The 21,100-nt window shown below is 46.7% G+C and overlaps 3 protein-coding genes across 3 annotated transcripts; 1 reads left to right on the top strand and 2 right to left on the bottom strand.

Annotated features, from left to right (window-relative positions):
* Positions 1–746: 746 nt before the first annotated feature.
* On the bottom strand, positions 747–4,612 carry LOC131267508 (tyrosine-protein kinase transmembrane receptor Ror2). Its single transcript, XM_058270401.1, has 4 exons — positions 3,954–4,612; positions 3,589–3,868; positions 3,270–3,512; positions 747–3,191 (listed from the first exon to the last, which is right to left on the bottom strand). The coding sequence occupies exons 1-4, from the start codon at positions 4,335–4,337 to the stop codon at positions 2,020–2,022; spliced, it is 2,079 nt and encodes a 692-aa protein (XP_058126384.1). The 5' UTR covers positions 4,338–4,612; the 3' UTR covers positions 747–2,019.
* Positions 4,613–5,613: 1,001 nt separating this feature from the next.
* LOC131263262 (kinesin-like protein subito) lies at positions 5,614–8,113 on the bottom strand. Its single transcript, XM_058265432.1, has 4 exons — positions 8,023–8,113; positions 6,174–7,721; positions 5,887–6,097; positions 5,614–5,825 (listed from the first exon to the last, which is right to left on the bottom strand). Exons 2-4 carry the CDS (start codon positions 7,694–7,696, stop codon positions 5,670–5,672), a joined length of 1,890 nt encoding a protein of 629 aa, XP_058121415.1. The 5' UTR covers positions 7,697–7,721; positions 8,023–8,113; the 3' UTR covers positions 5,614–5,669.
* A 143-nt stretch (positions 8,114–8,256) lies between these two features.
* On the top strand, positions 8,257–21,075 carry LOC131266932 (AT-rich interactive domain-containing protein 2). The gene is made up of 9 exons (XM_058269629.1): positions 8,257–8,629; positions 8,710–8,803; positions 8,875–11,127; positions 13,047–13,466; positions 14,293–14,883; positions 15,067–17,310; positions 17,386–17,712; positions 19,945–20,036; positions 20,133–21,075. Exons 1-9 carry the CDS (start codon positions 8,376–8,378, stop codon positions 20,245–20,247), a joined length of 6,390 nt encoding a protein of 2,129 aa, XP_058125612.1. The 5' UTR covers positions 8,257–8,375; the 3' UTR covers positions 20,248–21,075.
* Positions 21,076–21,100: the final 25 nt, after the last annotated feature.

Genomic DNA, 21,100 nt, shown 5'->3' with positions numbered 1-21,100 from the left:
TTTTTATACCAGTGCGCAAGGAAATTCCTTCCAATGACGACACAGCACGTGCTAGAGCAGTAAGAGAATGACGTTTTGGCGTGTTGCCTGGTCGATTAGTCACTGCTTCACATCTTATGGGCCACGTCTCTTTCGTTCTTTCTTTCTTTCTTTCTTTCTTTCTTTCTTTCTTGATTTGTTCACCACTGTAACAGCGTCCAATACATATTTTCTTAGTGAGACAAAACACATTTATATATTTATTTTCCACATGATTTGCATGAGTTTTTGGTTGGTTGGTTTTTTCCATACTTTTCACTCTCTCTCCCTCTTTCTCTCTATCTGCTACTTTCTTTTAGTCCACCTTTTTGCTGTTGCACAAATATGTTAAACTTACATTTAAAAAAAAACCTATCGAAGTATGCTTGGTTTATTGTGCATCCATTCATGGCTTTCACCACCTTTCGCTTATTTTTCTTTTACGCATCTCCTCTAGTTTTCTCTTTGTTCATGCTTATGCCCTATTATTTTTAGCTTTGTTTTGTCATTTAGATTCTTTTATCAGAACTGCTCAATTAAAATGGTCTTTGGGTAGTAGCCCACTATATACTCTATCCATCAATCAATCGCCCAATGGACCAAACGCACACTGGATTGGTATTGAATTGGTACTTACAAGCTACTTTGCGAACGTTGCGGTTACCTTCTCACTGGTGGTGATGGTCGTCTTAATACTCTTCACTGACAGGAAACAAGCTTTAAATATATTCAATTGTTTCATGGGAACAAATCAATTCCACTCCGTACAATGTTATTGTGTGAAACTGCCGCATCTACAAACCAGCCGCATAATTAATGTGTATATCTATGAATGTTTTTAATTATTATGGAAACAAATTATTCATTATTGTTTCGCTGAAGTGACTGATCGATTTCAAACTGATATATTATTGTACCATTTGCTCTACGGATCAGCATAATTGTTTTTTGTCAATTTCCTTTCCATTGCGAAATCTTCTTTTATCCCAGCACGTGCATGCATCCACTCAACCTTATTCAAAATTTAATGAATGCTACGCTCGATACACAAAGTCTTTAGTATGTTCACTGTTTGTTTTTTTTTTGTTTCTTAAGACTATTTCCGCAATTTACAATAATAATGCAAAACAAAGCATACGTTTCTGTCACCTCGGCAAGTCTATTTGAAAAGTTCACACAAAGAGAATGATGGGTTTTACTTAGCTGGTAAACTCTGCCACTCTTAACTTAAATCGTACCATTACCGATATGCACCATGTTCCTACTGTTGCACCACAGAATGTAACTGTTTTGTCAGTAACGAAATGTAAATATCCAGTCGTTTATATTTAAAAACCAATTAGGGTTAGTGTTAACGTGACCATTCAAAAAAAAAAAGTTGTAGAAATGCTACAGTCTTTGAGAATTTTTACTTTGACGGAGTACAAAAACAAAATAAAAATAAAATAAATATTTCCTAAAATACTGGAATTTCTATTGGTAGTTGGTGTTCTAATACATATAAAAGTCTTGAAAGAGTATTTTTGTCCAGTGCAAGTTAAATAAAAACTAAATATTTCAACGAGAAGACATAAATAAATTATAGACTACACTACTGGCAGTGGTGGTAGTGGTATGATTAATGAAACTGAAAACGCTAAACCAAAAATTGTTAGTGAATTATGAGTGACGGACTATGGCAATGCAATGGTAATGCAATTTATCTGGTCAAAGAAAAGGAAACGAATTTGCTTTCGTTCTGAACGCTTTGACTAATTTTAGTAATGGAACCAGATTTCAATACGGCTCTGTAACCACAATGGTTTATGTCTAGAAATATAAGAGGTTCAGCTATTCTTAGGTTCCTACAGCCCTAATTAACCGACTAACGTCACAAGTTAATTCTACCGAATTCACAACGCTCTGTTGCGTTTCTGCTGGTAAAATCGGTCTTTTATATGGTCAAAAAATGTTGCTTCGTGGCAACTGAGATTACCTGAGATTCCGCTCGATGCTCTGCGGCTACATTAGCATTTTTCCGTCAAAGTCGGCCCGTATCTGCTGCAACTTCTGGTAGATCACGTGAAAGCTGGGACGGTCGTTCGGCTTGCGGCTCCAGCACTTGCGCATCAGCTCGTACACTGTGAGCGGGGTATTTTCCGGGCAGCCGAGCATGTTGCCCTCCTTGACGAACTTAACCACCTCCTCGTGCGTCATACCGTAGTATGGTTGCATGGCGAAGGAAAATATCTCCCACAGACACACACCGTACGCCCAGACGTCCGACTCGATCGTGTACTTGTTGTACAGTATGCTCTCCAACGGCATCCAACGGATCGGAATGGCATCGTTCTCGTCGCCCTTGTAGTAGTCCTGCAGGTAGATCTTGTGCGACAGGCCAAAGTCGGCGATCTTGACTACCATATGGTCGTCGATCAGGCAGTTGCGCGTGGCTAGATCGCGGTGGACGAACTTGCGCTCCGACAGATACACCATTCCGGACGCGATTTGGTGCGCGATGTTGAGCAGATCCCCGTGCGACAGTTCGGTGCTGATACTATCGGCCCGATTTTGCTGGGCAAACGGGGAACACTGACGCAGAAACTCGTTCAAGTCACCACGGGCCATAAACTCAAACAGCAGGCACATCGGACGCCCAATCGCACAAACACCGAGCAGCTTCACTATGTTCGGGTGATCGAATTCCGCCAGCAGGCAAGCCTCTCGTTCAAAATCCACCTGCAGGTCTTGACTAGCTTCATCCTTGAGCATCTTCACGGCGACCAGCGTAAAATCTTCGCCCCCTACCAGTCCCGGAGCCTTCGCCTGGAACACGCGCCCGAAGGCACCCTGACCAAGGTCTTTGATGTAGATAATGTTGTTCCGTGGAAATTCCAGCTTCTCCAGCTTCGGATTAAGTTGCGCACCGGTACGATGGTAGTTCACATTTGACGGGAGCTTGTTTATGTCAATTCCTTGACCGTCCTGTGTGGCGGTGGCGTTGTAACCGGTTGCACCGGACTGCCGGCGGTTACGGCGGTGCCGGGAAACGCGGTAGCAGAGCAGTACCATCAAGTGAAGCAGTACGATCGCCACGAAGCCGATGCCCGACAGTAGAAAGATCATCGAGGGAGTGAACACCGATTCCATCGTCATGTCTATCTTACGAATATCGCTGGCATCGGTGGAGTTGGCTGAAAAATGTTATAACATTGACAATAAACGGCCATGACCGGCGAAGAATTATTTTTTTCTGCTATAAAAATGCTTACGGCAAAGAGGAATATCACAAGCCTGCCAACGGACGGTCTTATCAGTCGTGTAGCACCACGGTGTCGGTTCTTCGCCACCCGCATTCCGGCAGTAGTTTTCCGCATCTTGTAGCTCAGCGAACACCAACGGTGGTTTGTGATGCGAGTGTGGTTCCTGGGAGTCCCATTTCTGGCACGGTATGCCCGTGTTGGTAACGTTCATCGTTCCAAGGTAAAACCTCCCATTACCCATTCGACAATCCACTGCACGAAGGGAAGGTGATACAAAGAGGATTAATACACACAAAACCATCATCACCTTCGACATTGAAACACGTACCTGTTACTTCCTCCGAGACGAGATCGGTCAAGCCAACGTGGGAGCATACCGGAGGCTTCGCCGTTCTATTATATCGTGGCAGCACCTCACAATTGGGCAGCCTAAAATGTCCTCTAGACTTGATGACATCGCCGCGCTCTTTCTTCTCCTCTATAAGGGCCCAGTCATTGTAGCAAAACTGAAGATACGTGGCAACGCAATCTTCGTAGCATAAAGGCAACCGGATGGTGTTTCCATCCTTTATAACACACTGCGGGAAGGCGTAGGCGCAAAGTAGTTTCTGGAAAAAAAAATGGGGAAAATATTAGGTTGATTTGAGTTTATCTTTGTTGAACCGTTGTTTTCCCCCGCACGCCTTCAGTTACCTCTGCTGCTGGACGACAGTACTGCGGCAAATCGTTTATCAGATCATCAAAGAGAGCCGTGGTAATCTTTTCGTTCTCCCATCCACCGGTTCCGTCCTCACGGCTGTACCACACCTGGCGGCTGTTGATGAAACGCTTGCAAACTTTCCCATTGTACGGGGCACAGTAACCTTCCTCCTCGTCTCCAGCATCGTCCCAGCCGAACGCATCTTTACTTCCTCCGCTCTTCAGTGCAGCTGCCGTAGAGACTGCCGAAGCCGTGCTAGCGCTGGCAAAGGACGTTACCACCAAAAACCCCACCGCATAGGCGGTCGAAAACAGAAGAACCCATTGTTGTCCACGGTACCGAGCGGATGCTGCTGTGGCGTTGTTTGGACGGACCATCGTCTACTTGCCAGCACCAACGAGGCGCAACATGCACGGAACTTGAGGGTCTGGTTTTAATCAACTAGATTCACCAAACTCGTAAGAAGATTCCGACTGGCAACTATGCGAAACATTGAATGATCCTTCGAATAAACTGAAGAGTACTTGACCCCGATTTTCTTGCGATGGAAAAATTTACTATGCGATGCGAAACCAACGCTGCCGAAACTGTAACTGCTTTGATTTGTCTTCACTTCTTCGACAAAGGAACACATTCGTCCATCACTGCAGTATTTGTAAGATTATTTTCATTCGCAAATTTCAACAAATTTGTTTTGTTGTGCTCTTCTTCGCTGCTTCTCTGTAGTGTTGGCAGAATCGGGATTCGGAAGATTCGAAGATTCGATCCCTAGACGGATTCTAAAGATTTGATTCGATTAGGATTCGAATCAGATTTGATTGGTTTGGGACTCGATTTGATTCGATTCTGACTTGATCCTAAACTTATTGAATCGACTCACTATTATTTGAGTCGAATTAGTCACATAACGAGTCGTTTTTGATTTAATTTCTTGTAATTGTAATTGTAATTTAATTGAATTCAGTTTACTCAAATCGAAAGCTGGGTAGATTGGTTTATTGGACCCAAATTGAGTTTTTTGCGCGGTTTGCAAGATAGGCTCTAGAAAAATCCCTGGAACCTATTTTTAACAAAGAAATACAGTAGAACGAGGCAACACTTTCTGGAGTGTAAAAGGGTATTTCTGCACTGTTTGTAGTTCCCACCACCAATTACCATTGGTTGATAACGTGGTGCCACTATCAAGAACAGAAAGGGATCCATCTACAGCGAGATGTGTAGATACTATTAGTTCTTTTCGTACAGCCATGTCCACCAATTGTCCTCATTTACGGGCGCGTGTCTCAAAACTATGTAGACTCATTCATTCTTTTAAGTTAAATTAAATAATAAAAATAAAAAGTCCCTGTTCATTTTTTACTCATCGTCATCATAGTCAAAGACAATGCCCCTAGTTTTAGGCCAAAAATTGCGAAGGAAAGTGCAAACTGAATTTCGGAAGATTCAATCTTTGCCTCAAAGATTTTCCAATCACCCATCACTAAAGTGGATGCCAACCTGGTGAAAATAAATAAACAGACTGATTCCTCGCGTTTCGTTGCATTTGAAATGCAGTTTTCCAGCGACTATGGAATTCCTTTCAAAAATATGTTTTTCTAATTCAGCGTTCCACCTAGTTTCTCAATTTTATTAAATTAGCACGTAACGCGTATCTACTGATTGTAATAGTTTTCGTAAAAATAGTTTAATGTTATAGTAAAAGACAACGATCACAACGATAATCGCCTAAAGCGGCTCTGCACAGTACGATGTTTTTGTAATTCTTCCTCGTAGGCTTGCAGTTTCTTTTCGTACTCCTCTTGTTCTTCTTCTAGGTCCATAATTAGTTGAGTTTTTGCAGCTAGCTTTGCCTCCAATTGAGCCACCTAGAATTAATGTATAATTTATTTTATATACGTCCAGAAAGATTCATTCAATTGAAAATACCTTGTGCTTATACGGCAATGTTGCCAGTGATCGCTCGGTTCCGATACGCACTTCGCAGGACTCTTCCATTTTGTTGAAGTGCTGCGCAAACTTGTTGGTCAGCTCGTCACGCAATTGAAACTCTTGAACCGCTAGTTTTTTCTGCAGATACGAAATTTGGGCGTCTTTCTGTGCAGCCTCAGCCATCAAAGTTTCATTCATTATTTTTAAGCTGAACAAGAAGAAAATGGGAAAAGATTAGTTGGAGCATTGTAGGCAGTGGTACAAATAATAGGTAAAATACATACTCATCGTATTCTTTCAACAGACGACTTGTATCCACTCCAGAGCTGGTGTTGGTTAACGCTTGCTGCAGGAAAAACGAATACCTTGTGCCACGGGAACCTTTCACCATCTTCGGCTCCTTCTTAATGACAATGTCCTTGGCAATGGACGAAAAGTTGAGCACATTAATATTCTCATCGTAAAACTCCTCCGTAGGGTACAGGTTAACGATCATGATCATCGGTTCCTTGCCCAGCAGTGCCGACTGGAGGATCATCGTGAGCTTCGAGTCACGAACTGGGACCAAATCTTGCACTTTCCTAGTTTTCTGGTTTTTATGCACCGTCTCCAGGCACCGTCCAAGCACGAGCAGCGAATTATTTATTTTCTGAGCTTCCTTCAAACGCTCACCCATGTTTCCTGTTTTTTTCTGCCTTTCCGACCCAGCCAGATCGCAGAATTTGTACACGGACTGTGCGATATGTTGGGTTGAAAACGAGTAGGTAATCACAGTCATCGTGAAAATACTGTGCGACCGGCTAGAATTACTGTTCACATCCGTTGCTCCGTAAGTGGCACACTGCAATCCGTACTGGAGCAAATTGTAGGCATCCTCCTTGCTGCCCGCGTACAACGTGGACAAGCCTTTGATATAGGCATTCCCATCGTTGGAGAGAACCTTTAGCGGTCTACGTTTCCTAAAGTCTTCGTCCAGATTCAGCAAATCGTACACGTTTTCATTGTAGATTTCAACAAACGAAATCCAAATGAAGACTCGCCTATCGCCCATTTCTAGTCGCTGAAATTGCTGCTGGTTTTGGATCATTTCGCTCATTGCCTGGTGGCATTCTTCCGCACATTGCAATCGACTTTTAACCAAGTTTAACTTCTGTAGCTCTTCCAGTACCGCCTGGTCGGTTAAAGGAACGGGCTTCATGTTCTCCACCTTGAGGCTTGGTTCGGCGGAAACGTATCCAGACAATTCCTCGTAAATCTGCTCAATCGATCGTGGCACAATACCGGGCTGAAGTTCGCTGCCAAGCAAAGTGTACGTTTTGCCCGACCCAGACGTGCCGTAGGTGAGAAAAGTTGCACCTGTTTCGCCTAAAACGGGACGAACCATTGGCCGAATGCAAATGTCGTACACCTCGTCCTGCGAAACCGTTTCATCAAACACATGGCTAAATGTGTAGTGTTTCTCGTTTGTCGTGGAAATATCCGTGGGACCACGAGTGACAAGCGTATTTTCGGCAATTTTGTAAACGATGCGACCACTGCTCGGTTTCGTATACGGACGCAACCGCAAGCACACCTTAATCCTTTCGTCCTCCTTTGACTCGATCACATCGTTCGTCTCCTCAAGCTCTTCCTCCGTGTGCTCGTCCATTTCGTAGAACGCTGCAGACGCTCCCTGGGGTAAAGAGACAACCGATTGTCGTTCATCCATTAATGCCTCCAGATTAACGCGACTGATCGGACGGGGTCGTTGGCGACGATCTACGCTGTTTTCATGGGCATTCAAAAAAGATGGTTGCGCTCGTTTCATTTCCACTGGTGCAAGAACTGGTGTACTAGAAAACACAACCTTGTGATTACATTTTATGCGAAAAAAAGCTAAAGCCGTCCAAGTTGAGTTAAGTTCAGCTACTGCTTTTGATCGACGGCAAACTGTTAGGTTTCTTGGCATTAAATCTAATAGAACACACAAAGAGATCCAAATTCATGCACGGAAATGCGCCATCTTCTTTCCGCGTTGTTACATCGGCAAGCCGAACGCTGTAGAAAATTAACACATTTCCACTCTTTTCACTACTGGATATCTACCACTAACCACGCGAACATTTTGTAGGTACTTATCTGTATGATACTTACTGAACAAATATGAATTAACAGTTGTACAACAAGTTAAAAGCGATTACGAAGTTCGGCAATACGGAACATGCACTACAATCGAAAGCATTCGCGATTCTGTTTTGTCGGTTATTTGACGTTGCGGTTCGAATCCGTTGCACTGACGGCTGCTGTCAACGCTATTTTGACAGCCGCCGCCTGCCCAGCTTGGCTTGTGTGTAGTAATTGTGTGCTGTATTCGCGGTTCAGCTAAATTCGATCGCGCTAAAACATTAGTTTTTGTTGACCAAAGGGCATCTATGTTTAACCGGTGAACAGTTGACGATCGAATCTCTGCTTCTCACGTTTACGCACTGCGCACTGCAGTTGCTACGATGACGACGGATGGTGTAAAAACGGAGCGCAACCTAGCGATGGTGGCCGACGACAGCACAAACGATGCAAGTGGCGCTAGCGTTAATAGCGTCAGCGGTGCCGGCGGGGGCGGCGGTGGCAGTGGAAATGCCGCCGGAACGCCAAAAGAATCGGCAAAATCACAAAGCGTCCGCCGGACGGTGGCAAAGCCGACATTCGAAAAGGATAAACACAGCTTCCTTTGTGATTTGCAAATGTTCCACGATAAGAATGGGTAGGTTAGAAGTGTGGGCTATGTTTACAAACGCGTATCCTGATCATTTTCGTTCCGCTCTTCCACCCTCTCCATCGTAGAACGCCTTATTTGAAGCTCCCGAAGATAAGTGGCAAGGAAGTCGATCTGCACAAACTATACTCGATAGTTATAGGCCGTGGTGGGTGGATGAAGGTAAGGAATTGTGAATGGAACCAGTAGTTGTTAAGTCGGGGCTAAATTTTAAGCACTTTAACTACCTGTAGGTCAACGCACGGGAGGACTGGGATGAAGTAATCGAAGAATTGGAACTTCCGACCCGCTGCGTCAACAATGAAATAGCCCTGAAACAAATCTACATACGCTTCCTGGACAAGTACGAGCGGGTCAACTTTCACGGTGAAGATAAAGATCCGGCCGAAGACGAAGATGATGAAAAGCGACTCCATAGACGCTGGTCCGTCCGGCTGCTTCACTCCACTCCAACCGTATACAATCATCATCAACACAACGTGCCAGAGGCGCTGCGGTCATCGTTGAAACTCTCCGACGACCTTTACCGAGCGTCCGAGTACGATAAGTTGATCCTTTCGTTGCTTTCCCCGCTCCCGAACGAGCAGGACTTTGCGATCAACGTGTGCACGCTGATGTCGAACGAGAACAAACACACCCTGAAAGTGGACAAGTGCCCCCGGTTGATATACGCTTTGCTGGCCCATGCAGGAGTTTTCAACCATTTTACCCTGCGGGACACGTTTGATGAGTACTACTCGAACATCCGTAAGAACTCGCTGCAACGCTTCTGGAAGGAATGTTTGTTCGAGAAACCGCAAGTCCTCGAGCTATCGCTGGAAGACTGTTTCGCCAAAATGGAGACCGATCCGAGTGCTCTCATCGCTTCCATATATCAGGATGATCCTGAGGAGCAGAATACAAGTAAATCGATCGATTCCAACGGAGACGAAGAGATGGATTGTGACGAGGTCGATAGTGGTGGCATCATGGATGGCCGGTTGAACACTGCCACCTTACGTTCGTTTCTCAGTGTTGGCACCGGGTTGGGAACGAATGATTACATCGGTCAGCGGGTATTGCAGGTTGCGTCCATCTTTCGCAATCTAAGCTTCAACGAAGAGAACCTGCAAACACTGGGGCGCAATCGGACGTTTATACGGTTTCTCATCATGTGCTCGAACTCGCGCTGGAACAACCTACACCATCTCGGACTCGATATGCTGGGAAACGTTGCCCACGATATCGACGTAAACGACCCACAATCGGACGAAGTCACGCGCTGCCTACTGTACACGCTCACGGAAGGTTTGGAAGGTGCTGACCGGGGAGTGATCATCAGCTGCCTCGAGGTGTTGAGTAAAATCGCCCAGAAGGAATCGAACGAGGACAACCTTAACCGGTGCCTTAATCAAAAGCTGTACGAGCAGATCTGTTTATTCCTCTGTCTCAACGATATCATGCTGTTGCTCTACACGCTGGAGTGCATTTACTCGCTCACGTCAATGGGAGAACGTCCTTGCAACGCGATCATGCACATCCGGGGCGTTGTCGATACGCTCGTCTCGCTAGTAACGGTCGAAGCGCAAAGTTACGGACCCGAGGCGTGCATTCTGATGCGTGTCGTTGAAACCATCCCCGGGAACATGCCCGGACTTCACGGGCAGGGTGTGCATTATCAAAACGCGGCAGCACCGATGATGGCCAGCGCACCACCCCCGACGATGGCACAGCTTACGGTACACAAGGACGCTCACGGTGGGATCGTACCGGGAGTCAACAACAACAACAACAACCCGCACGTTGTATATCCCGCTCCGGACGTCCCGAAGCTACCTTCCCTCACGAAACCGGTGCCATCACCACCGATTATCACACAACAGACCCCACAGCAGCAGGTTGTCGTCCAAGGTTCGCAACAAACCATCCAAGGTCATCATACCGTTTCGAATAGTCAAATGGTGAGCGGTGGTCGTCCAGTGGCAAGCGATTCCCCGCATCAACCGACGGTTGTATCTTCTCGCTCGGAACAAGGCACAACAACAGCCCCCAGTCTTCATCCTTCGACCCCTCCTTCGCCCGTCGTTAACGCGAGCGTCAGCGCCCAGGGTAGCGGTTCGATGAGCGTACAACCGAACACTTCCGGAAATGTGACTATTCAGTCCCCGGTTAACGTCGCCTCGAAGCAACTGCAACAGCAGCAAGCGCACGACAGTGAACAGTTTGCCTATGCATGGCTGCGAGCCACTTTTGAGGCTGCACCGGCCGTTCGGATAGAGCAACAGGAGCTGTACAAACTCTACCTTGCCACCAACGGGAAGCTTGGCCGGAAGGTCGTTGTTACGCAACCCCTCTTTCCCCGCTGCGTGCGTGCTGTGTTCGGAAGTACTGTGGGACCGGTGCAGCTCAAACTGGAACAGAATGGCATCGAAACAGTGGGATACTACTACGAGGGACTGAGACTGCGTCCCAAACCATTGCCCATCGTTCACAAGGGAAATATTCTGGTGAGTATATCACGAATACAAGCGCCTTGTATCTTTCTAAGCAGTACAAATCATCTCTGAAGTCCATTTTAAACGGTAGCAACTTTCACTTAACGCTAACTCTCAAACGGCTCTTGAACCTCACTCTCAAATTACTATAGCAACGAATGAAACATTTCATGGCAATGGTGATTTGAGCTATAAAGTGCTGGTTTGGGGTTCAGAAGGAGGTCATTGATCGAAAGTTGCTATCGTCCAAATCGGTTTGTTGAATATGTGTTAACGATCGTTATCTTGCTTGATCCAATATTTTAGACGCAAGTGCCATCTGCGTATTCTATAGTGGGAATGCTGAGGAAATTTTTTACTTTTTTTTATTTTAACTTTTTATCACCGTAATGGCCGTTCATCAAATCAAATCATTTAGATGATTTGAGGCTAATTATGCTAGGGTTTAAGGGTAATCATTTTTTTTATTTTACGTGGATGTTTTGAAATGAGAATTTTCCCACGAAGAATTTACTGTCACGCTGATTTTGAATCAAAATTTAGCTTTGGTTTTCATATTAACTTATTGAAGAGTGTACCATAATGTATTATGGTTTATTATGGTAGTATGCGCTAGTGGGCACTTACATACTATTTTGTTCATCTTTGTAAAAGCTTGCATAAATGTTTTCAGCGTATGGATTTGGGGTTGAAAAGCTAACAGTGAGTAGATTTGAGCGGTTTAAAACGCCCGTATATTTGGATGAATTAATGAAATTTCAGTCGGTCGTTTCTGCCTACTTAGTTGATAAAATTGATATTGTATATCGTGTTTAATCCTCTGTACAATGTGTAAACTACATGCCACTACTAACCACAACACGACCGATCCTCGATCGGAACCGTATCTTCCATAACGAATATTCGTCTTCCCAAACACGTAGGCACCCGCAGTAGAATACGTTTCCGTTAGTGGAACATCCGTCGGTAGTACTACCCCACCTTTGGTAAAGCTTAGCGACGATAACCCCAGCAAAGGGGACTCAGCGACACTCCCAAAAGCATCTCCGGGTACAGCCCCCGGCAGTGGTACGATCGTGACCAGTGGAGCAACTCCAACAAGTAGCACTTGCAGCGTCACCAAAGGACGTACGATCGTGTCGACGGTGGCAGGCCACAGTCGCCCAGCAGCTTCCACCAATGCCACCCAATCCGGCGCGTTTCCACAGGCAAAAACAGCCACCGGAAGTTGTATTATTCGTTCTACATCGGTTATAACATCTACCCCAGCGAGCCACGCTAGTTCTTCCGTACCTTCGCTGAAACCACTGCAGACATCAACGACAGCGCAACAACCGTCGGCGTTGTCCGTCGTGCAGAAAACCATTCCGTTACAGACCGGCCAGCAGCAGCAACAGCAGCCATCGAAAACCATCCAGATCACGCAACAACCAGTCAGTTTAGGGGGGGCCGGTGGTGGCATCTCGAAGTCGTCTGCATTTGTGCCCAAGTCGGTTGCCAATTCCTCAGCGCTCCCATCGGGCACAGGACCATCGACCGGGAGCGGAGCGGAACGTACACCTGCGATTGGCAAGCAAATCATTGTGACGCAGGTCGGCGGGAAGAACGTCGTAATCAATCATCCTTCCGGTGGTGTAAGAAAGAATTGTTCTCTCTTTGTATAACACCGATGCATACAGCTTTTTTCCCTTTTTCCGTTTGTCTATTTGTTCTACTATGTCGCTTTATTTCTTCCCGTCGTTCTTGTCCTGTTTTATCATTTAAAAATCGTTTCGTTTGAAGATCGTTTCTTATTTTTTTGCATTTTGTCTATCTGCTTTTTGTGTTATTATGTTGCGACGCCCCGTCGATCCCACTCTCTGCCACAACAAGCACATTATTTTAATGAAGACACAGCTAACAGGAATCGTTCACTATTCCTATTTTTTCAGCCCCAGCCACAGTATATCCAGGCGGCCGCCCCATCGTCACCCCTGCTACAGCAGGTGCTGAGTGGTGAGCAGAAGAATAACGTGATCGTGCTGAACCAGACGACCATTTCGCCGCATCCGGTCGGCGCCATGCACACGACCCAGGGGCATCATCATCAGACCGGCACCGGCACGACGACGATCATGAACCAGTCGGGCACGATCTCGTCCACCACGACGAACCCGTCGGCGCTGATCAAGAGCCTACTGGCGAACAAGGTAACGACGGCGGTCACTGATAGTGCTGGTGCTCCCGCTAATGCTGCCGCTGCCGCTGTTGCTGCTCCCACCTTCTCCAGTAGTTTGTCTACTACTACCACTATCACCACCAACTCTCCTACTACCAATTGTTTGAAACCAACGAATGTTAATCTGCATCAGGTAACCGTAACCGTAATGATTAATCTCTCTCTAGCTCTCGCTGGCTATAGACGCTTATGTCTCGATTTGAATGTTTGGGACGACGCGTACCGGTCGGAGACCATGGACCGGATGTGCAGACTTTCAAGGAGCAACGCAAAGCTGTCCATTCTTTAAACATTAGAACTAATTACTATTGGTTGTACAATCATTGATTTGAAACCTCAATTTAAGTATGACCAGTGCCGACTTGGAATTGGAGTGGTCTAAGGCTATTGTGAAGCCTCAAATCTATGTAATTTAATGTATATTGAAAAAAGACCTTATGTCATTTCTTCTGTCGGTAAAATTTGTAAAAACCAAACGCGCTGCTTTTGCTCCTCGTTGGTTTATGCGCTCCGTGTCCTTTCGTGTGAGATATTTTTTGTAACCTGTATGTTCGCGTGGATGTGTGTGATTTTGCATGGTTGTGTGTTTTGTAAAATGTTGATTTAATTTAATTAATCCCGAATGTGTGTTTTTCTCCGTAAGGTATTCTCTTTGTCTGCCTTCAAGCATGATTTTATAAATTTTGACATCGAACTGAATCTGTACCTATACGAGCAGATGTTTTAAACCAAACATCTTACATTCAAATTACTTACGTTTGTATAGTAGTTGTAAAAAAGTTTTAAAAAACGATTGAGTAATATTCTCCAGCGAAGCGTGAGTACTGTCTGCTTGAATGTGTAATTTTTAGATTTTCATTAAAAAGAGAATTATTTTCGAAAAATTTACGAACTTTTTGCCCTGTTTCTTGAAAACCTCATTATACTAATTGTACCACCAACGAATATAACCACTTTAGGTTGCCCAAAGACAGCAGCTTCAGAAGCAAAAGCAGTTGATCGAGCAAAAGCTCATCCCGAGCACGAACGCATCGGTCGTGGTGACCTCGAACAATCCAAACAACCTCACCAACATCAAGGTGGGCAACTCGACCATCTCCATCAAACCGGGCACACTGCCAACGAATACCGTCATCACCGCGACGAATCCTCACGAGACGCACAACGCCCAACCGCCCCCGCTGGCTCCGCTAAGCCAGCCTGGCGTCAGCGGCCAGGGTACAATCATCAAAACGATCGTGGCCGAGCCGTCACCGATCAGCACCGTCACCGGTAGTAAGCTGCTCCCGAACAAGGTGCTCTCGGAGTTGCTTGAGAAGAAACCGGGCGAAATGATTATCGCCGGCGAAACGACCATCAAGCGAAAGATCGACACGACGGTGGACGTGTCGGTGGAACCGCCCACGAAGCGTCTTGAACCGGGCGAGGTGTACATCAAGGTGACACCGAAGGCGGCCGACCTGTACGCCGAGCTGGCCGGCTCGATCCTGGAAGGGGAAGAGCTAGAGGATGCCGAACTGCGCGCCACCAGGGAAGCGGAACTGCAGGCAGCCAAGTTGAAGCTGCAACAGCAGCAGCAGCTTCAGCAACAACAGCAACAGCAACAGCAGCTGCTGCAGCAACAACTACAACAGCAGCAACAACAGCTACAGCAACAGATTCAACAGCAGCAGCAACACATGCAGCAGCAGCAGCAACAAATGCAACAGCTGCATCAGCAGCAGCAACAACAGCAGCAGCAGCAGCAACAACAAGTTATAACGATGCCAGTTTCGATGCAACGGCAGATTATTGTGACACCAACGAACAACTCACAACAGATGATTATATCAACGCCGGGCAATGCCGGGACATCGTCCCATCCGCAACACCAGCTAACCTCACAAACGACGGCCACCATCAAGACGGACAGTGGCTACCAGACCGTACCGATTATCCTTCAGCACAACACGATGTCGAACCAGTTGCAGATACAAAAAACATCCACACCCGGAGGTGGCATGATACAACCCGGTACGGTCATATCAGCCCAACACCAACCACAACCGACGCAGTACATCCTTGCCACGAACCCTCAGGGACAAACGTACGTGGTGGCCCAACAGCCTCAACCACAGCCGCAGCTTCAACAAACGGTGCTGCTCGCACAAGGTCAACAGCATGGAGGGGCGGGCCAGAAAACGATCATCATCGTACAGCAACAGCCCCAGTCGAACGTAGGGGGAACCACCGGAGGAACCGTGCAACAGATTGCCATGCAATCGCACCCGGGATCATCGACGGCGATGGGACAGACGACTCAGAAGATCTTCGTCAATCAACAGGGCCAGCAGATCCTTATGACGCAGCTCCCGCGGCAAATGATTGTGAGTCACGCAGGATCATCCACGCCCGGCACGACCATCATAACGTCCAGCGCACCGAGTACGATGACAGCGGCGGCTGCGACTGGTATGTTGACCACGGCCGGCCCTAGCTCACACCACGGCGGGGGTACCATCATCGAGAAGAAGCCCATCTACATTACCACGAACGCGCAGGGGAACACGATCAGCTTCGAAGGACCTATTCAGCAGCAGTTGCAGATGCAAGCGTCCGGTGCGGTGGGTGGTGGTTCGTTTCAGATCAAACCGATCAACACGACCACCCAAGGTGGCCAGCAGCAGACGATCCAGTTCATCCAGCAGGGACAGCAGATACAGGCAATTCCGCAAACGACGGCACAAACGACGCAACAGATCGTGTTCCAGACACACGGCGGTGGCAGTGGTGCACCACAGATTATCCAGCAACAGATTATTCAACCGGCGAGCGGTCAGCAACCGCAACAGATGGTTCATAAGGTGCTCCAGCAACAGCAGCAGCAGCAGCTGGTACAAGGGGTAAAGCCAAACCCATCGCAGATCATTACCGTTCAGCAGAAGCAACCGACGGTTACGACGATCAGTCATCAGCAACATTTACAGCAACAACAGCAACAACAGCAACAACAGCAACAACAGCAACAAATTCACCATCAGCAGCTACCTCAAACTATCTCGATCCAAAGGCAACAAACGATGAAACCGGTCGCCGTACCGAACGTAGGTCCGACGTTGGTATCCTCGATTCCACCACCTGCCGGCCAACAGCAGCTTCCAACGGCAAAGCCGCAGATCATCCAGGTCGTTCAGCAGAAACTATCGGGAGGTGGGCCGCCACCGCCGCAAACCATGAACGTCTCGGGAACACAACACCATCAGCGCCCAGCTGGAGCATCACCGGTAAGCCAGCAGCAGACGATAGTAGTCACTCCAAGTAGCAGCAGCAACAACCTGTACTCCCAGACTACGATCACGCAAACGATCGTTTCCAATGCTTCGAGTGGACCCACGCCAACTCCGGCTCCAATTCCATCAATCTCCGTCACACCGATTGTACAAACCACCGTCACGCCGGCATCTGGTCAACCGAGTGGAAGTCCCGTCGTCACAGCCACATCCGCCACAAGCGGTCGTCCGATAGTGGCATCATCATCTCCACACAGTACAACGAACGTGGTGCCGAACGTCGCTGGCCATTCTCAGTCAACACCGACGGTTGCATCATCAACCGTCGGGACAAGTCAGGTGGCGAATGCTGCTGCTACTGCTCCACCTTCGACGAGTGTCGTGACCAGCCCGACACCTAATCCCACGTCCAGCGGTGGTGGTATCACCGTACAGATGATTCCCGCCATGGATCCGAGCAAAATTGTCGAAGAGGACGTCGAGCCGAACTGGCCATGGGTGTGCGATTGGCGGGGTTGCCCGCGCAAAAAGTTTCAATCGGCCATGGACGTGTTTCGGCACGCTTGCAACGTACACTGTCCCGATACGGTCGACGTGAGCGCGGACATCTACTGCCAGTGGGGCCCAGGGCCGAATCTGTGCGACAATTTGCCCCGCAAGCGGTTCTCGCTGATGACGCACATTCTCGATCGACACTGCACGGCCGAGGTAGGTCCAGAAGGTTTTGGGCATTTCCACGGGACATGGAAATTGTAAATCTATCCTTTTCCTTTGTATCTGCAGTCCTTCAAGGCGGCCGTTCAACGTCGACTTGCCGGTGGACCGCAACAACCGAGCCAGCCTTATCCGGTGACGCTCGTTCGACAGCCGGGTCAGGGTAGTGCAAACAACGTCATGATAGCGAACACTTCGAGCCCAAGCTCCACCAGTGGCTCCTCCAGTGTTGGCGAGCGGGGCTCACCAGCACCTGCATCGTGCACGAAGGTCGATGGAACCGACAGTGGCGGCTCCTCGTCCAACGGGCCGGGACAACTTTCAGCCGCCGGTCCGGCGGCACTGCATGCCATCAAGCGCCATTCGATGGATTACGTCAATTCGAAAGAATTTCAGGTAGGTCATCAACAATCGATACCTAGTTACATGTATTGACCTTCCAACATCCGGTCGAGAATTATAGAATCGCTATACAAACTCCGCTAACTGAGTGGTTCCATTAGACAGTACGATTGAGCGAAACGAGCACGTAAGCGAGATGCACAATTTCAACAATTTCTACCTTGAGCTTAGATAGCAATAGCACCGTTGAACGAGCGAAGCGAGCGTGAAAGTGAGATGCACAATTCCTACGCTCCGGTTTTCCCACGCACTTTACAGTTTCCCCAGGCGCTATACTTTTGCTAAGGATACTATGGATGCAGGATGGTAGGGGAAATTTTTCTTGCGCTGAACGAGTTTTTGATAATCGATGGTTACTTTGCCGAAATAAAACAAAGCAAAGCGTGAACGTGCTACACAGTTTCATTCAAACTTTGCAGTACGAAGTAAATGAAACATTTTCGAGATTTTAGTGACAATTCTTTCGAAAATAAAAACGGGCCGTATTACCGGGCCATGTAAACGGGTCCTGTAAACGGGCCGTGTTACCAGGGCATGTAAAAGGGACCTGTCAACGGGCCGGCTTACCGGGGCCTGTAAACTGAGTCCTGTAGCTGGGCCCTGTCAGCCGGCCCTATAAACGGGTCCTGTTACCGGGCCGTGTAAACGGGCACTGTAACCGGGCCATGTAAATTGGCCGTGTTACCGGGCCCTGTAACCGGGACCAGTCAACGGGTCCTGTAAACGGGGCCTGTAAACGGGCCCTGTAACCGGGACCTGTAAACGGGCCGTGTAACCGGGCCGTTTTACCTAGTTTCTTTCAAATATCAGTTTTTGCTCAAACATTTGTTTTTGAAATACAGTAGACTACCGATTATCTGTAGTAAATGGGTTCACACTGCCTTAAAACGATACGTATCTTTTAAGGCGAATCTTAAACAGATCCACAAACAGACCTATGAAATAACTGCACAATCTAAGATGCCGGACGAACGTTACGATTATGTGTAGGAACAACTTACACCATCCAAGTAATCAACATCATGAATACAATATGCTAAGAACAGGCAACTTTGATAACCAAAAATGGGGAAGGGATACATGTGTACAACGTAGCAACACACAGGGATACAGCCATTCATAAACAAGCCGGTAAACTTATTAAGTAACAATCCCGTATACAAACTCCGCTAACTGAGTGGTTCCATTAGACAGTACGATTGAGCGAAGTGAGCACGTAAGCGAGATGCAGACAATTTCAACAATTTCTACCTTGAGTTTAGATAGCAATAGCACCGTTGAACGAGCGAAGCTAGCGTGAAAGTGAGATGCACAATTCCTACGCTCCGGTTTTCCCACGCACTTTACAGTTTCCCCAGGCGCTATACTTTTGCTAAGGATACTATGGATGCTGGATGGTAGGGGACATTTTTCTTGCGCTGAACGAGTTTTTGGTAGTCGATGGTTACTTTGGCGAAATAAAACAAAGCAAAGCGTGAACGTGCTACACAGTTTCATTCAAAGTTTGTAGTACGAAGTAAATGAAACGTTTTCCAGATTTAAGGGACAATTTTTTCGAAAATTTTTACATAAGGAAAAGTGGTGCTGCAACATGATGGAAATAACCAACGCAGAATAAAATTAAGTATATAACTAAATCCATAAGGTTAGGCCCTGTAAACGGGCCCTGCACCCGGGGCCTGTCAACGGGCCTACTTACCGGGCCCTATAAACGGGCTGTATTACCGGGCCATGTAAAAGGGACCTGTCAACGGGCCGACTTACCGGGCCCTGTAAACTGAGTCCTGTAACTGGGCAGTGCAACCGGGTCCTGTAAATTGGCCGTGTTGCTGGGCCCTGTAACTGGGACCTGTAAACGGGCCCAGTAAACGGGTCCTGTAACTGGTCCTGTAACTGGACCGTGTAACCGGGCCGTTTTACCTAGTTTATCAAATTTGAACAAGTTTTTCTGTGTATGATTTGCTTCATAAACATCACAAAAAGAAATAAAAGAGCTTGAAACGACCGCGGCAGATAATCGGGAGTCTACTGTATCAAAATGTTATTGGCTGATGTGTAAAATCTTAGATTGAAAGATAAAATCAATTTTAAAATACGCGATTACTAACTAACTCAGTCAGTTAGTTCTTCAGAAGGACAAGGAAGATGACAACGTCGTATCAATGATAATGACCTGGTCCAGTTAATGATAAATAAATTAATATAAAACTCCTGCTTTCCCCGTAGGATGAAATGGAAGGTCCGGTGACGAAGAGCATCCGTCTAACATCCGCTCTGATCCTGCGAAATCTGGTCGTTTATACCAACTCGGCAAAGAGGTACGAGACGCTATGCAACCAAACAAATTGTTTATCCATTTCAATTTTGCACAATTCGAACTCATCGTTTTTTTTTTTGTGTCCCCGCTCCTTTAGGCACCTTCGAATGTACGAATCACACCTGGCCGGGGTAGCGCTGAGTAGCGTCGAGTCAAGCCGCACCGTGGCGCAACTACTGTTCGAAATGAACGATACTGGGCCGAACTACTAGAGTTCTAGCAACGCCGTACCACGCTCCGGTACGCTCCAAAGCGATCGGAAATTGAGAAGTATTTTTTTATGATTCCTTTACTTTGGGATGCATTTCAAACAGAATTAATGTTTTACTTTTTATGTTTTACGTTTGCGACCGAATAGAGAGATTAAAGGTATAGGAATAGGCAGGAACAAAGTCAAAGAATGTTAATAAACCATTTTAAGAAGCAACACGTGCTACAAACGAAACAAATCATTGTGCTTATGTAACTCGAAATAAACATAGGGTAGCGAAAGATAATCAAATCAAAGGTGTCTCCTACGGAGTGACAACCGAACATGAGTCACTTGTAAGTCCCTTTTCCTCGAATTTTTCCCATGTCAAGTCGCACAGTCAATGTCTCAACCGAAACTGTGTCGAAGGAACCGTCCGACAATTTAATTAGGAATGGAAATTCTAATTGCAGCTCATGTTCGCTTTATCAAACCGATACGGCAAACTGGCTGATGACTCGTACAATAACTTGTGCCGGTATGATAGATAAAAGCAGTCAAACTGCCATCGCCTGGACTTGTAACGGGTTGTTAACTTGACCTCCATTTTTCGACAAACAACATGCAGTAGTGTAGTACACTCGGCGCAGTAAAGAGGATTCTTTTTCAAAATTTCTGATGACCGTTCAGCGGGCCAGATTCAATGGGAATATGTGTGATTTCAGGGGCAGGGATGACGAAAGAAGATGAAAAAAATAGTTGAAAATCCCTTTGGCTGACATTTGTGGCATTTTTCTTTCGTTCCTAATATCCCACGACAAAAATAAAATAAAATGCCCATCAGGTTGAACTAAAAGAGGCACTCTAAACTACAG

This window comes from Anopheles coustani, chromosome 2 (genome assembly GCF_943734705.1).
Source record: "Anopheles coustani chromosome 2, idAnoCousDA_361_x.2, whole genome shotgun sequence".
Classification (NCBI taxonomy): domain Eukaryota; kingdom Metazoa; phylum Arthropoda; class Insecta; order Diptera; family Culicidae; genus Anopheles; species Anopheles coustani.
The sequence above is the reverse complement of the archived record's forward strand: the minus strand, read 5'-3'. Positions and strand labels throughout refer to the sequence as shown.